Genomic DNA, 16,792 nt, shown 5'->3' with positions numbered 1-16,792 from the left:
ACCTCAACTGGCCCCGTAAAGCTGTCACTTGTACATCCTTCTCTTACATTCTGGATGTTCAGAAGCAGCGGGCAGTGCGAGGCGCGGGGCGGCGGCGGGGGCCGCGGCCCTCGGGCAGCCACCGGTGCCCGCGGCCGCTCCGCGGGCGCAGCGCGGGGCGGTGCGTGGCCTGAGCGGGGCAGCGCGGCCGGGCCCGCGGCGGGCGGCCCCCGCCGGGGTCTCCATGACGACCCCGCCGCCGCTTGGGTTGCCAGGGCGGCGGCGCCGGGGGTTGCGGCCCGGGCTTCCAACTGGCCGCGGCCAACAGCCACCGCCTCCATCGGCCGCCGCCTATATAGAGAGGGCGGGCGGGCGGGCAGCCTCCGCGGCGGTGCGTGGCGCAGCGTCCTTCGGGGGCCGGTGGCGAGCGGGGTCGGGCAGCGCGGTGCGGGCTCCCCGGCAGCGTGGCAGACCGCCAGCCTGCCTTCCTGCGGGGCGGGAGGGGATTCCCTGAGGCGTAACCAAGCATTTGCGGTGGCTCGGTTGTTTTGGGGTTGTTTTTCTCCCCCCAGCTTTACTTTGTGGTGTTCTGTTGTTGTTTTGTTTTGTGTTTTTTTTTTTTTTCTCCGAAAGGTACCACTGTCGGGGCGATGCGCCGCGTCAGCGAGAAGAGCCGGGCGGGGCGGCGGGAGCTGTGCCCCGCCGCCCCCCGCAGCAGCAGCGGCCGGGCCGTGCTGGGGGTGCTGGCGGAGAACGGGCAGCAGCGGCCCGGCGGCCAGGTGAGCCCCGCCGGCGGCAGCAGCCTCCCTCGCTGCTGCCCGCCCGGCCGCCCCGGCAGCGGTGCGGCGGCCGCCGCGTCTCCTCTCCCCGCCGAAGGGCTGCGACCACCTGCCGGGCTCCCCGAGAAAGCCCCCGGCCCGTCGCCCTCCCCGCGGGCCGAGGGGAGTTCCCTGCCCCGGGCTGGGAGCCGGGGCCGGCCGCCTGGCGCGGGCGTGAGCGGGGCACGCACCTTCTCCCGAGGCTGCAGGTAAAGGCCTGGGGGCGGCGGGGTGAGGAGCGGAATCGGGCTCCGGTGAAGGAGCGTGAGTTTCCCGAGAAACCCTGCTAGTAGCTTCTTAGTCCTCATCTACTGGCACTCCCCCCCCGGCAATGCTTTGAACAGATAATCCCCCCTGGAAGGGAGGGAGATGCGGTGAGGCTATTTGGGCACTTACCACCCCATAGACTTTTAGAGGGTATAAGAAGAGTCTGTTCACTGATGCTTACCCCAAAGTCCCACTGCCATGTGGCCAGCCGTGCTTCCTTGAGGATGCCAGAGCCTTCAAGAAGCTGAAGTTCACAGCAGGGTGTCTGTCTGCATTTTTGTGTTCCTTGAGGCCTCCTGGGGTCTGCTGGTGTGGCAGGGAAAGTGTTAATGCGATTTAAAGGACCTAAAATAGCAGGTGTCCTGTGTGAACAAGCTTCTTTCAGTTGTGACTTTGTGAAGCCCCTAACCCAGTTGGTGGCTCACTGATAGTAGATGATGTGAAGGATTGTATCCTGGTCACATGTTGTGGTGCTTGAGCTGAAAAGTTCAAAATTTGGCTTGTAACTCAGCATAAAATCCATATTCTTGCCAGTGAAATCCTTCCTAAGCCTTTTTGTTGCTTTAACTTGCTGGACTTTAAAGCAGCAGCTCCTTGCCGGAACTGAATTCGGAGCATACCCGGCACTTGCCAGCCCCCTCAGAACCGAGCAGCACCCTCGCCTCATTCTCCTTGGGGGTGGGCACTGGAGATGAGGCTACTCCCCTGGTTCCCGACTGTGACTACACCTCACTTTTTCTGTGAGGAGTCTGTTGCAGCAAGACAGCAACAAGCAGTACTTCTGAAGCACCAGTTGTAGCGGGTGGTTTTTCCAGTTAACTCTTATGTTATTGGTGTCTGTGAGGCAGGGAAAGTGATTTTATTTTCTAAACCAAGTGATACTGTTGTTTTCTTCCCGAGTCGCCCTCCCACAGCATTGCTGTGTGCTCTGTTTCAGGGTGCTGCTGTTATCAGACGCTTCCCTGGCTCTGAAAACACCATCCCTTCATCTGGAAAAGATGAATTACCCAACCGCATGGTCAATGCTGCACCAAAGCAAGGATTTTCTATCTACGTAGATGAACCAGAAAAAGAAAACCACAGCTGCCAGGTGGCTGAAGAGCTGGAATCAAGCCTGTGTGAACTGGATACTAGTGCGATGAAATCCAGTATTCACCTACTGCTGGATCTGAGTACAGGTAACGCCTGTTACTATGGAGGTGGTATCTACAGCACAAGTACACGTAGGGTGGTTATGAGTTATGATGCTGGTAAGCTAGCAAGTAGCTTATGTTACTATAAATAACACTTCAACATAACCTGGTTTGTGTCTATGTGAGGTACAGCACTTCTGTGCTAGAAAAAGCAGGAGAAGGGGCTAATTACTAAAATGTCTTGCTGGTTCCTCTTACCTGTTAGGATCTCCAATGGTAGTAGACACATCCTTCCAGTCCCAGCCTGAGGATCACATGGGAGATCCCATAACTTTGACTGTGGGAGAGTATGCAGAAGACATTCATCAGTACCTCCGAGAGGCTGAAGTGAGTGGCTTGTAACAAGCTCATAGATGTTTGTGGTCTCTGTGATGGGCTGCAACACTGCAAAGATCTATGGCTGCCCCAGGATAACTTGAGGCTGCCATTGAGTTACAAAGTAAGCAGTAAAAGGCATCTCTGAAGGTAGACTCATGAGCAGCTCCTAGACAGTAATAAGATCTTTCAGGATTACTCTGCATCCCAGAAGTACCCCACTGTTGGAGCATCTCTTGACTCCTAGGAATGAAGAACTCTTGCAGATGGGAGTTGAATGCTGCAAAAGTACTAAATCAGTTGGATGTGATCTCCCTGACAGCTCTCTTCCTACAGTGGTAGTTTTTCCTACTTTTCTGTATCAGAAGTAAAGTGCAGTCTCCCAACAGGAAGAGGGGAAGAAGTGTGATTTGTTCAAAGTTATTTTCAGGTGCCTCTGAATGGCTCATATGTGCTTGATAGCAGAAGCTGTTTATAGTCCAGGAGGTCTTTTACTATTCTGCTACTAACACAGTAGCTTCTATCTCCTCAGTGTAGAAATACTACTTTCTAGAGATGCTACTAGCTGCTAATTAATACTACAAGCACTATAATTTTGGTTAGGAGTAATGAGTTATTAATAGTGGAACAACTCATGCTCTTTTCACTATAAGTATAAAGAATGTTAACCAGCTCAGCCATCAATGGCTCTCTTCAGGGTGAGTGTCCTGATTCTTCAGCTCTCTCTCCAAACAGGTAAGATTCAGGCCCAAGCCCAACTACATGAGGAAGCAACCAGATATCACAACGGGAATGCGTGCCATCTTAGTAGACTGGCTGGTGGAAGTTGGGGAAGAATATAAACTTCGGACGGAGACTTTGTACTTGGCAGTGAACTTCCTGGACAGGTTTCTTTCCTGCATGTCTGTTCTCAGAGGGAAGCTGCAGCTTGTAGGAACAGCAGCAATTCTTCTGGCTGCGTAAGTGTTTATCACTTCCTGAAATATCAGTGAGATAAAACTTATTTTTGGACAGAATCTTTTAGCTTAATTTGAAGGACTGAAGGTAGCTTTCCATGATACCTCAGGATTAGCAACTTTGCCTACTTTGGCACTAGCATAATTAAACACTTAATGTTTGTGATACGAGGAACTGCAGTGGGAAAACCATAACAGCAGGAGCAAAAACACTGCTGTGTTAGGCTGCTAGCCTATAAGGCTGTTGTAGATGCATGCTTGCAATCTGTAATAAAGCAGTTCAAGGTTAAAGTTGAAAGGGTACCCAGCATAGCCTAGGAGTGCATGGGTTTTTGTCTGGAGTGCATTATGTTACTGAGACTTTCTCTCTGAGAGCTTGCTATTAGTAGAGAACTATGTGAGCGTGTTTCTGTCTAGACTGATGACTTGGAGTTCCTCTCAAAATCTTTGCCTAAATTTGAAACTAAATTTTTGCCTATCCTGGAGGAAGGACTAAAATAAGAGCTCTAGACAAGTCTTAATGTCATATGTTCATCCTGATATGGTCCAACAGAAGGCTTTCTTTTACTGTAACTTTAAGATGACAAATGTGGCTTCTGTACTCCTTTTTCAGGAAATATGAAGAGATCTACCCACCAGGAGTGGATGAATTTGTGTATATAACAGATGATACCTACACAAAGAGGCAGCTGCTAAGAATGGAACACCTGCTTCTCAAAGTGCTGGCTTTTGACCTAACAGCCCCAACCATCAACCAGTTCCTCCTTCAGTATATTCAGAGGCATGGAGTCTGTATGAGGACAGAGAACTTTGCAAGGGTATGAATTATCCTCCTTTTAGGACTGAGGGGGAGAAGTGATCATAGAAGCAGAACCACTTCTATTTCACTAAGTTACCTGAACAGAGAGGTTCTGCTACTATACTATGCTCTATCAGAAGATACTCTTTTTTTTTTTTTTTTTAAGCCAAGTCTTACCTGGAACTGCAATAGGCCTAAAACTGGATGTTTCTGTACTGAGACTTCTGGATAAATGTCTCGTAGAATCCTTTGATCTACCTGTCTGGTCTAGTCAGCCTGCACTGACTTAGGCAGCTAGGTGGTAGGAGTCCGGTTGTTTTTTTCAGTGGTGAGGGCATAGCAAGTCTGCCCTGGGTCTGGTGGTATTAGATATTTACTACACAATAACACAGCAAATGCCTGTGTAACTGCATAGGCAGCCCTGCTTAGAAACAGGGTAACTCAAGCTTATAGTAAAACATATGACCTGCTTCTTATCTGCAAAGGGTGTAGGACTGTAGAGTGACTCTACTCCAGTGGAGCCCAAATTCTGGTTCTTAAAGCTGTCCACTTATCCCTGATCTGCAAGTGAGGTCCACCTATATGAACAAGAGCCTTGGAGGATGGGAAAATTGTCTTTCATTTTTACAAAACATGAATTTTCTAAGTTTCTATCTGTAATATAACACCAGAGCTGATGTTGGCCAGAACTTCAGATTGCAGTGTAGATTGTTTGGTCTTCCTGTCACCACTGAAAAAATGCTAAAGGTTGTCCTGTAAGATCAACAGGACTAGAATGCTATTTCTACCCACCAGACATGTAACGCGTGTTTTTTACATGCAACCAAGACCACTGACAATTTTCAGTGCTTACTGTATTGGACTGACTGTACCAGCTAGGCCCATTCTGTTTGCAAGACTTGTGGGTTTTTTTGTTTGTTGGTTTTGTTTTTTTTTTTGTTCAGTATCTTGCAGAGCTGAGTCTCCTTGAAGCTGATCCTTTTCTGAAGTACCTTCCTTCACAAACTGCTGCAGCAGCCTACTGTCTAGCAAACTATACTGTGAACAGGACTTTCTGGGTAAGAACAACAACTGCATGTTAATGAGTAGCTCAAGCATTTCATGTTATCATTAGAACTAGGCTGAGAAGCAGAAGTAGTAGCTTCAAAGTATGTTGTCATAAAGGCCGAAATCCTAGAATGAGTTGCTGTTCCTGGGCTCATGGGACTACCTGATAAATGAATGTTAAATCAACCTGAAATACCCTGTCTGTTCTCTGAAATGGGAGGGACCTCGCTGTCTTGCTCACATCAAGTCTGTACCTAAGGCCTTGTCAGTTTTTAATCTCCAAAATTTAACACTCTCCCCTCTTCCCCCCCTTGCCCGCCCCCCGCAAAAAAAAAAAAAAACCAAAACCAATTCTGGGTTTTCTGGGAGGGAGGGGAAAGCTGCATGTGTCCACTTGAGTGGAGTGATCACACTGAGTGGCTGTTTTAATGCAGGCCTTGATAAGCCTCTCAGGTATGTGTTGGAGGAACGGCTTCAGCAGAGAGCAAAATCCAGAAGAGATGTAATGGATGCCACATACTTAGAGCAGAAGGATCTCCTTGTCAGATCTCCTGGCACCAGATAAGACCTAGAGTAAAACTGATGGCAAGATACATTTGAATCCTTTTTAAGCCTAAAGAATCTAGAGTGAGCACTGATGTAGTGGAAATGGCTTCCTGCTTCTGTAGAAAATGCATCTTCTAGATGAATATTGCCTACGATAGAGTAACACTGTTTTTTCTGCTCTGACCAGCCAGAAACACTTGCTGCATTCACTGGGTATTCATTAAGAGAGATAGTGCCTTGCCTGACTGATCTGCATAAAGCATGCCTTGATGCTCCCCATTGCCAACTGCAAGCAATTAAGGAGAAGTATAAGCACTCAAAGTAAGTAACCAGGAAGCCAGTGTTCTGTAACTTGGAGGTGATAAGCACAGGATAGCTCGGTTTAGCAGCTTGGGCTACAGCTGCTGTAGCTCAAAAACTTCTCATAGTGGTCAGTTTCTATTCCTGAAATGGAAGCCTTTATCAGCTTCTTGAGGGGAAGACATTTTCTGATCAAAAGAGTAGTTCATCCATAGGTATACAGATGTACTGGATAAAAATTCTTATGCAATTGCAGGATAATTCTTTTCTTCCTCAGTGTATGGCACAAGAAGGTGGTATCTTTAATTTGTCAGTTAAACTAATATCTTCAGTGACTGCATTTCTATTCCAGGTACCTGCAGGCGTCTCTTATGGAACCTCCAGCACTTCTTCCTCTACAATAGAGACTGTGGATCCTGGACTTGGAGATAACTTCCTCCTAATCAGCAAAGCTGGTCTAATATTTCATAGAGCACTGCAGGTCATGTGTCTGTAACCACAGTGATCAGACTGGTTTTAAGCTAGTATTTTTTTAAACTACATGCCTTTTCAAAAAAGGATATTAGACTATAGCTCTTAATAAAACTGACAGCACTTTTAATAAATGTCTTATTACACTGTTCCTTTGTGAATCTTCTGACTCCTGTTAATGTTTTAACAGTGAGTGAAAAAGGTTGTGGCTTTCTACAAAATTGTGAGCAGGGCTTTTAAGGTAGCTGCAGTGGCTAAAGCGTGGCTTGAACCAACACAACCTGACATCCCTATAGACATGGGTGACTTGCTGCAGTTATCTGTTTCTTCCTCTTCTATGAGACAAGATCATGCAGCCATGAACAGACCCTATTTTCTAGAACTTGTTTACCGTATCACAGCAAAATCATCCAGATGCAAGCAGTCTATGAGCTCTGAACATGTGTGTTGAAGACCTCAATGTTGAGGTGCAAGTCAAACTTGCCTTTATTGAGGTGAATAAGGAGGATTCTTCTGCAGGGAGTTCGAAGAATGGGAGATGGTGGCTGGCAGAGCCTTAGGAACACTGGTGGACAGACTGCAGTAGAGAGCAATGCTGACAGCTATTAGGAAGAAGCTGGGGTGTGTGAGGTGCTAGAACAGTGGAGTTGAATGAGATGGTTGCTGTGTCATACTTGTGGTATTGAGTAGTCTTATGGCATAACTGTCTGAGAGAACCTCTCCTGCCACTAGAGCACTGCTGAACATGTGTGCTATGCAGTCCAGAGAAACATCACCCTTGGCAGGAAGGAGGGGGTGATGGGACAGGGCTAACTATTAACTGTCTTATCCTGGGGCACTGTCTTATGCCCCCCAGTTATTTGTTAGTGTTCTTAAAGAACAAACAAAACACTACCTTGAGTATCCTCAATGCAACTGCTGTACAAAGGAGTTGGGGAAAAAAAAATAGTTGGTCATATTGGTCAACATGTAGAGAACTATTCAACTTATCTAAAAGGCAAGGTAAGTTCTGGGGCATTCTCTTGCTGTAAGAGTTTAAAATCTTCAGTGCCTACTGCTTCCTCAGAGTAATCTGTGCAGGGCCTGATGTGTTTCCAAGCAAGAATATGCTTAACACTTGACATTAATGTGCAATTTAGCAGAAGTACTAAATACCAGCTAACAAGCCTTTTTAATTTTAAAACCTGATTATACCAGTGTGCGTGTCATGAGGCTCTTGGCTTCAGGGGTTTCACTTCTGTGTGCAAGACTTTCTTCCCCCGTCCAGGCTGGTGACTCCTACTAGTAATGCAAACGCTTGTATTCCTCAAAAATGGAGGTAGTGGTCATGACTAATTCACTTGTCTCAAAATAAATAACCTTTAAGGGAGGGGAGCCTTAAGTTTCAGTCTAGCTTAAGCAGTTACTGATCTCTTGCTTCAAACGTTTGCTAGTCAAGTAAATCAATCAGTCTTGGTATTTACTGACAATGACAGATGTGACCAGATCTCATGCTTGTGTCTATGGTATCCACTTTATGGTGGGGGGCCAAGATCCATGGATTGTCTCCATGAAATGAATTTCACAGCTTGCGGATGAAGTCTTAAAGGTGGGCTGTGAATTTCACTCATGTCTGCAGCCAACTCGTTTAAAGTAGGTGGCTGGGTACGAAGGTCAGAGCCAGAGGTGCCTAGTTACAGCAGGGAGTGGTGAATTTCTTGGTTGCCCGTTTCATAAGGAAATGGTGAGTGTACTGAGAAGGAGTCTTGCTAAATCGACCAGGCTTATGAGCACCAGCTTGTTTATGGTGTTTCAGGCTGAACAGAAAGTGTCCTGAAACCTCATCTTAATAAGCCTTACTCTGCTCATAAGTAGAAGCTTGCTGACCTACAATTATTATTGAGTATTTTAGAAGCAGTAACAAGTGTCTCAAGCACAGAACTGTTTTCTTAGTGTTATAGCAGTTTGAAGGTATTCATATGGTCATGTCATATGGGGAAAGAGATGAGTTTTGATCGTACAAACAGTCTGACCACGGTCATGTCTTGTGTTCCTGGGCCAACAGATTTGGTGTATCTAACACAGTAGGAGGCGGGCAGGTCTGAATTGACTAAATGTTTTACCATTTAGTGGCTTCCTAGAAGCCAAAATTTCCTTCTGTTTTACTTTTTTAGAGTTTACTTAGCTGCAAGACAGGTACAATAGTTGCATTTAACTTCCTTGAAGCTCTAATTCTCTGGTATACTAACTTGCCTGATTTTTTTGTTAAATTATAATATCTGAAGAAGACTGCTTTGTCTACTTTCTTGTTTGTTTCTTTATTATTTTGTAACTGAGCTAGTGGCTCAATTACTCTTTTATTCCAATGACTAAAAGGGAAAATGAAAAAAAAGTTAAGTAGTTAAGGTGAAGAATCACATAATGCTGCAGTGTGAATGCTAATAACAAGTTTGTGCAAGATGGATTAAATTTAATTTGTGAGATAGAAGAAAGTGATCTTGAAGTGGTCTCATCTGAGATCTGTGGGTAATAATGGCATTTGGAATGTTCCTGCTCTGTTTTCGCTTCCTTTGTATTTGTCTCACTCAGAGCAAGGGAAGGTCTTACTGCTTTTGTATGAGTGAGCCTTGACTTTTCCAAGGTGAAAACTGGGTGCTCTCTCCTCTCTCATTTTCTGTGAGTCATCACACTTAACTCTGGCCTGCCCCTCAAGTGGGCTCTCATCTGCAGCTGATACTTGAGAAAGGTGTAAGAGATGCTTCTGTTTGGTGTACTGTGTTAATGAAGGTGAAATAATGCTGTTTGTGCATGTGCATTTAAACTTCATCTTATTAAAACATTTAAGAGTATTTGAAAGATGTACTGAAAATAATCAAGTACACAGGAATACAGATTTATAGGAGGGAGATGAAAACAACCCAAAAGGAAGCTTTACGTTTTCATTGATGTAGTGCCTATACAAGAAAAATAAGATCTGTAAAGCTCACAGCTTTGTGTGTGATGTCTGAAACAGAACCAGACTTCTTGAAGACAGCCATACCCTGGAGAAGAAATAAAGGAGAGTCAACATTAAAGACTAAACAGAGACAATTGCAATTCTTGACCATCCGACTTAGTGGCATGTAGACCATGGCCACAAATTAACACCTCATTTTCTTTGTTCATGAAATACTTAAGAGATTGCATTTTCAGGATTGTTAAGCTTGCTGTTGCTCAGTTAGCTCTGCTATGAAGATCAGTCTGATTTCCATTTGAAGACTGTGACCCGCATAGAACTTGATATTCAGCATCTTCCCCCCAGTTAAAATGTATTGGGACAATACACTAGGAAGAAAACTTATTGGTGAGACAGCAGGCTGAGTGCATCCAAGGAGCTTTGAATGATCATTCAGCACTTTTAAGTGGAATGGCTTGGAATTGAGAAGTGTTGAGGATTTTAACTTGACCCATGATATTTGGTTCAAGAGCACTTTAACATTGGTATTAGAAATAGAAGAATAGGAATCTTTTTCTTTATCAGTTTCCACACTATTATGCTGTGACTTTCAGAAGAACCAAAGGTACTGTGGTTGCATGATCCTGATTCTTCTGTGTTGTAGTTAATTTAATTTTTTTTAACCAATAATTTCTAACATTAAACATTGTAGCTGCCTCTGGTGTCCTGAGAAAGCTGTTCTTTAGAGCTGGGGATGTGTTGTGGATCCATTGTTCCCTTAAGATTAAAGCGGACAAGCAGAACTCAACATAATACTCTGTGGGAAGGTACTGATTTAACAACTAGCATCTGTCTTTGTTTTCCTCTTCTCTGGAGTGAGTTAAGGATATCTGAGAGGTAATTGGGTAATTAGGGAGAATGATTTAACTATGGTCAGGATAGTTAAGCTATTAATTAATGACTGAAGGGTGTCTGCCTTTCTGGGAAATCTGGCTGTGTGATTAGTCTGTGTACATACCTGCTTGTTGTCAGTTCTACAAATGACTAGAATTAGCTCTGAGTGCTGAGTTTGGTACTTATTTTTGCCAGTGACCTTGAAGCAGCTTGTGGGGCTGCTCCTAAGGATGAGAAACAAGCCATCAGCACCAGTGATTGCTTCCTGGAATTAAGCTTTTTGTCTTGCAATTTTCCTCAGCACCTGCTGTCCCAGAGCAAGATCATCTTTGTATACTGAAGAACTATGCAGACTCTGCTAGGCAGGTGTGAACTGGAGGAGGTATAGACCCACCACTCAGGTGTTCTAGAACCCTGTCAAGTTGAGTCTTACGAACTTTGTTAGGTCCTCTGCTGCTTATAGTGGATATATGTATTTCCCTATTGCAGCAGACAAGTAAGAGTTTCGTTGAATACTTATTTTTAGCTCTTGTGTCTGCTTCATAGTTCTTCTCTTGTATGGTAAGCTCAGACTTTCTCTTGTTCAGATTGCATCCACTTAACACAAAAAATACAAAACTTTGCACGATGAGGTGCCCATAATGAACATCCCTGGCAACGAGTTTATGGAGGATGTGCACTTCCTCTGATGCTCCTGCAGAGATGTAGAGAAACATCAGCTACTCATTACACAGGCTTTGGAAGCCAATATAGCCAGTCCTAACTCTTCTGTGCCCTGCTTGGTGTTTGTCAGTGTAGATGGCAGCAGTGCAAACATTGAAGAGAATTAGCACAGACAAACTTCTAGGATGGTCTACAGAAAAATACTGAGCATATGATACAGTTAATCCTAAAATACATGCCTACCCTCATCAAATTAACTTGAGTCTAAACGAAGCTAAGGCAAGAAAGACCAGGCAGTCCTGGCCTTAATCCTTCTAAAGATGCTAAAATTATGGCTCTGTGTCCTGGAGTTTTGTACAGTGCTTGTCTAGTTAGGCTGTGCTGGTATTGGAAAAATAATTGTGGGCTGAGCAAGGACTGGTTCCTGGCCAAACATCTGTCTCCATTTGGCTTGTTTCCATGATGCTTAGGGCTAGATCCTTTTTAAGCAGATTTGTCCTGGGAAGAGCTTGCTGGAGCAGGACAAAATAGTCAATATGAGCTAGCGGGCTGTGTGGGTGGCTGTGTTCATTGCTCATGCTTGCTGTCTGCCCCAGTGTCCCTGTCACTAACACCAGTAAATGTCTCGCTAAACCATAAGGGAGTCGTCAGTCCTTGTCTTTCAGATGTTCAGACCCTCCTTATTTGAACACAGAGGAGCATTACTGGAGCCAAGTGCTGGAAGAACAGGCTCATGATAAAGCATTGAGTTCTGGCAAGAAATAGGTCTTCTCCCTCCACCATCTGCAGCCAAGCTGCTTTTTCTGTTTGTTTATTATTGTTTTGTGTTTTGATGTGTAAATAACTTGAAAAATTAGGAAAGAGAACCCTAGAGCCTACAGTATTCAACAGATTAGGCATTTGGTACTAATCAGTGAGCTGCTTACAATAGAATATTATAAACCCTATCTAGGCAGAGATTGGAATGTGACATGTATCTCAAAAAAAAAAAAAATCATCCTCCATTTGGGTTTTTTTTGTCCCTCATAAGGAGGATAGAAATATCTGGGAATTAACAAAATGGATGACAAAACAGGCTGCAGATGAGCAGCAACAGCAGTGCTGGTCTCCCATGTGACAGTGGAGTGAGATGTCAAGGTGGCAGAACCAAGTTCACCTCAAATCATATTTGTATAGCATGTGCTTAGGAACGATATACCTGTCCCAGTGCTGTGATGGGTCGTTACCTCTGTTTACTGAAGAGGCATATAAAAGTGTTCATAGAATCATAGAATGGTTTGGGTTGGAAGGGACCTTAAAGATCATTGAGTTCCAACCCCCCTGCCGTGGGTGGGGACACCTCCCACTAGACCAGGTTGCTGTGTTTTCAGGTTCATCCACACAAGAAAAGACCTGAAGCTTTTTATTCTATTAAGAAGCAAAGAGCGAATTGACTTACAGTGAAAATACTAGTGATACTCTATTCTGACGGTCTCCAAAGAATACAACCAGAAGAGGGCACCAACGTCCTTGGTCCGTGGCTTGAGCATCAAGTCAACCTAAGTGTTTCCGAAAAGGATGCTGGGTCAGAGCTCAAGAAGGCCTGTTTAGTCCTGGATTCATTTTCACGTTTTTTGGGTAGACTAGCAACATGTGAGATTACTGCATCAGTACAGTTACATTCAGTTATTTTTTCATTAAATCTAACCAGGATTTAGTGAAACTGCAATGTAAGCTTGTCAGCTGTGCTGTCTGCCTCTCACATGTGGTGCTCCAAGGATACTTGAAGAAAATAAATGCAATTTTTCACAACATCTATAGTCTTGTACAGTGAAGCTTGACTTTTTGCACTTTTTATCCAACACTTTCAGTTAGATCTTTTTGCTATACAAACCAGGCTATCTGATATTAACTTAAAATCTGCTTCAGACAGGATAAAAATATAATGGAAGCTGTTCATGTTCATGGCATAGGTAAGTGTTCTGTTGAAGCAGGTCTGATGGAGAAGCATCTCCTTATATTGCAGGTTGGGCAGACGAAGCGCTTGTAATATTACAGAGTTTGTATGGTTTGTGCAGGAAAGAGGGTAATGCCTGCCAGATGATTCAGCCCTATTTGGAGGAAGGTGAAAATAAAATTAAAAAATCAATGATAATTTTAAAGTTAGAATGTGTTCTTCTTGCTTACTGAAAACTTCAGTATTAGTTCTTGTTTCAAGGTAATCTAGCCAGATGGAGCATGGTTATGCAAGAAAATTATTGCCCATCTTGTGTTTGTGTCCTTTTTTGGATCTTAGTCATGTTTTCCCTATTCTGTTCCTAGCTTGAGTGAGTTTTACTTTCACAACCTGCTCATCCATTCAAATCTATGCTTGCTTTTGTGTCTGAAGCTGTTCCTAGGCTTTAGCCTAGCTGCTCTAGGCTTTAGCCTCTAAATGGGAGGTGCATTGGTAGATTCGGTGGAAAGCTTGTATCCAGAGCAGTCATCTAAGTGCTGCAGTGGTGATCTAAGATTATTCAATAAAAAACTTGTCCATAAAGCATTTTTTAAGTCAAATGCAAATGTTGTTTGTTTTGGTTTTTTTCTTTTTTTTGGACTGTTATGTTGCTGAGCTGTGGCTGAGCCCAGGTTCCTTATTCTTTTTGAGCTTTTGCAGATATCTGTACAGATGTATTTTAAGACAGTTGCTGAAGCAGTTTTTGTGCAGATGCATGAGCTGCCAAACATGGGCAGAGGAAAACAAATGTTTTGTTCTGGCTAACAGTAGCAGCTTTTGGTAGGTGTTGCTGTCGTGGTGAAGAAGTATGGGGGAAAGCGGAGTATGTTCACGTTATGCGTGCGTATCCTCAGTAGGCACTTGAGCACCCGTGAACAAATGGAATTTTCTGCATACGCCTGTGGCTGAACATTGCACACTTTTTTTTTTTCTCTTCATTCAGTGACTGCTCACAACTTTCAAACGATGTGGAACGAGGATGTGGCTCTGCAGAGGCTCGTTTGCCAGCAGGATAACGCTGTGCAGGGCCGCTGGCCCGGAGCCAGCAAATAATAAACCTCCCGTCATGCAGGGTTGACACACTAGTGCTGAACAGAGCACACTCATTTTAAAAAAACATCTCCCTGCACTAAGTCTTACACATGAAGTTGGCTCCTAATCTTTTTTTTTTTTTTAGCTAGTTATCCTGTATCACCTGGTGAAAAGACAAGCGCAGCAGGGAGTAAACAGGCTTTGATGGCTTTATTTTTTCAGGGAGTAATCAGGACAGAAAGCTCTGCTGCAGTTTGCCAGTTTATGCCTCACAAAACTGTACTTTCTGTAAATAGTTCCTTGTCTCAGTGCATAAACATTAGGCCACCATGAAACTCACAGCACAACCGCTGCCAGTGCTCCCAGACCTCTAAGCTGAGCAGCATGTAAGGGATGTACTAGTAGGTTCTGCTGTTTAATGCCACTTTCTGGACCAATTCAGAGATTACAGCCTGGGAACTGCTGATCTCTGTAACTTCCACTTTGTGTTAAAGCAAATGCTGACAGGACTTAAACTGGGAAAATCCTTTATTTTATTGTCAGATGAAATCTCCAGAACCTTTCATAGCTATCTTGTAAAGAGAAAATGATTTTTTTAAAAACAAAACAAAAAACAACCACACCAACCTTAGATTCACTAAAATAATTACCAAGAAGATTATATTGTCAATATTATATCAATACTGTACTGAATTGACTTTAGCAAACACAATATAAATTAAAATGTTGCTGTTTCATTGGAGAAGAGAAACTTCTGGATGCTTTGGGATGGGAAAAGCCTCCACAGGTGGTTGGTAAGTGTCTGAAATGATATTTTAGAATCCTTAGGATTTTTATCTTGTATGGTGTGACATAAGTGATCATTCTAAGGGTGCTCAAGGAGATTCTGGGAACTTCTTTGTGCTAATTTGTATGAAAGATATTGAAAAATTCAAGACTAACATTAAGTGTAATGGTGTAAAATCCAATGTAGCATTAAAGCTAAAAGGCTCATTACAGCATCAAATGGAATGAACCTATCTGGCCTTGATGTTCTATAAGTGACTTTGCTAAAGGATTAAAGGCTGGATTTTTGCTTATTACTCTTCTTGAGTGCCACTATCTTGAACTAGTGAAAACTTCACTAAATCTCATACTGTCTTCAAATGGGGCCTGCATTTCACCTGGCGTATGAAAGACCCAAAATCAGCAGCTTCTTGCCTTTTTCTAGAAACAGGGAAAGGTTATTATGAATACTGCACCCAACAGTAAATGTTATAGAAATATTCAACAGTGTAACTAGCCAATTATTACAGTATTGATTATCTATAGAGAGTTGGTTCTGTATCGGCTCATGAAATGCTAACCACAGATTGCTTACCACGTGGTCAGAATTTAAGATAAGAATACATTTTACAAATACTTTGACTACCTATGCTCTGCATCCAGGGTTGATGGTGACAATTTCTGAAAGCCCATCAACAAAAGAGGTGCCGACTTGGAACCCTGCATTGTTTGGTAAAAGGCTTGGCTCCTTGCATTTTTCTATAAGGAAGGTTCTGTATGTCACTGCGGAGAGCTAAACACACACATGAAGCCTCCAGTGCTCACCAGTAAGTGCTTGAACCAAAACGAGTAGGTAGTCTTATTGTGGCTGATCCCATTGCAGGAGGTGAAGAGGAGCATGCTTCCTCTTGTTCAGAGAGCCCCTAACATGATCACTCTTCTGCTTAATTCATTAAGTCTCATTTGTACTCATTCTGTCTTTAATAAATGCTTTGAGGGTCCCGCTGAGCAGAGCACTTTTAATTCGTTTCACCAGTGGTTCTGCTCTTTGGACCTTTTAAGTTACTCTGTGTATGAACAGTCTCACATTGTAATTCAGCCATAGAAGAAACCTATATATATCTCATTTGAGACAAGTGGTATGCGAGGATAGTAGTGGGCAGTGGTTAACTAAAAGGCCTGTTGCAGTTCAGGCTTTGGCAACAAAAAACAGTTGGGTTTTTTGCTCTGTGTAGAGTCAAAGTATATAAAGACTTTAGTTGGCACTAGAGATATATATATTTTTTTTTTAAGGTCTAAAGAAATTATCAGGCTTTCTGATGCCTTTTATACCTGTTTAACCATGTTTGATTGCTGCTAAATCACCCTTGATACTAGAACGTCTATATTTTTAACTTCTACATATCTGACTATAATTTCAGGTCCTTCAGTGTTTTCATTTTCCCAACTAGGTTAAAGAGCCCTTCACTATCTGTATTTTCTTCTCCTGCGAGAGTGTAACCACAATGATTAAGTTATCCCATGATTTTTCTCTTGTAAACAAAACAAACTGAGGTTTCTATGCTTTTTATGGTAATAAATTATTTCTAGCTCTCGTGTGTTTATAGCACTCTTCTCCATCCTCTTCAAACATGGGCATCGGAGGATGCAACTCGAATCATGGTCCTAGGATGGCAGTAGATATGAGCTGCAGGACTGCAAGGCCCACAGTCCCCGAGGAAAGTAACTTTCTAACGAGTATTGGGAGTAAGGGCTGGCAGCTACACGCTGCTGAAGATGTGACTCTTGCTGAAGCCTGCTTCTAATGAAAGCTGAGTCACCAATTTTTCCCCCCTGCCCCGTACATACAAACCAAAGG

The 16,792-nt window shown here is 43.6% G+C and overlaps 1 protein-coding gene across 1 annotated transcript; it reads left to right on the top strand.

Moving 5' to 3' along the window:
* The first annotated feature begins 629 nt into the window (after positions 1 to 629).
* CCNA1 (cyclin A1) lies at positions 630 to 6,624 on the top strand. The gene is made up of 8 exons (XM_074149115.1): positions 630 to 758; positions 2,002 to 2,242; positions 2,463 to 2,584; positions 3,308 to 3,531; positions 4,142 to 4,346; positions 5,272 to 5,385; positions 6,108 to 6,241; positions 6,573 to 6,624. The coding sequence occupies exons 1-8, from the start codon at positions 630 to 632 to the stop codon at positions 6,622 to 6,624; spliced, it is 1,221 nt and encodes a 406-aa protein (XP_074005216.1).
* The last annotated feature ends 10,168 nt before the right edge of the window (positions 6,625 to 16,792 follow it).

This window comes from Numenius arquata, chromosome 1, assembly GCF_964106895.1.
Source record: "Numenius arquata chromosome 1, bNumArq3.hap1.1, whole genome shotgun sequence".
In the NCBI taxonomy this organism is placed as follows: Eukaryota; Metazoa; Chordata; class Aves; order Charadriiformes; family Scolopacidae; genus Numenius; species Numenius arquata.
This window is presented reverse-complemented; position numbering and strand designations above follow the sequence as displayed.

Bases quoted from the DNA above. Each gene is read 5' to 3' on its own strand.
- CCNA1 (XM_074149115.1), top strand. From the start codon at position 630: ATGCGCCGCGTCAGCGAGAAGAGCCGGGCGGGGCGGCGGGAGCTGTGC. The intron at 4,347-5,271 runs GTATGAATTATC...TTTTTTGTTCAG, and splicing joins GGACAGAGAACTTTGCAAGG to TATCTTGCAGAGCTGAGTCT. The intron at 5,386-6,107 runs GTAAGAACAACA...TGCTCTGACCAG, and splicing joins CTGTGAACAGGACTTTCTGG to CCAGAAACACTTGCTGCATT.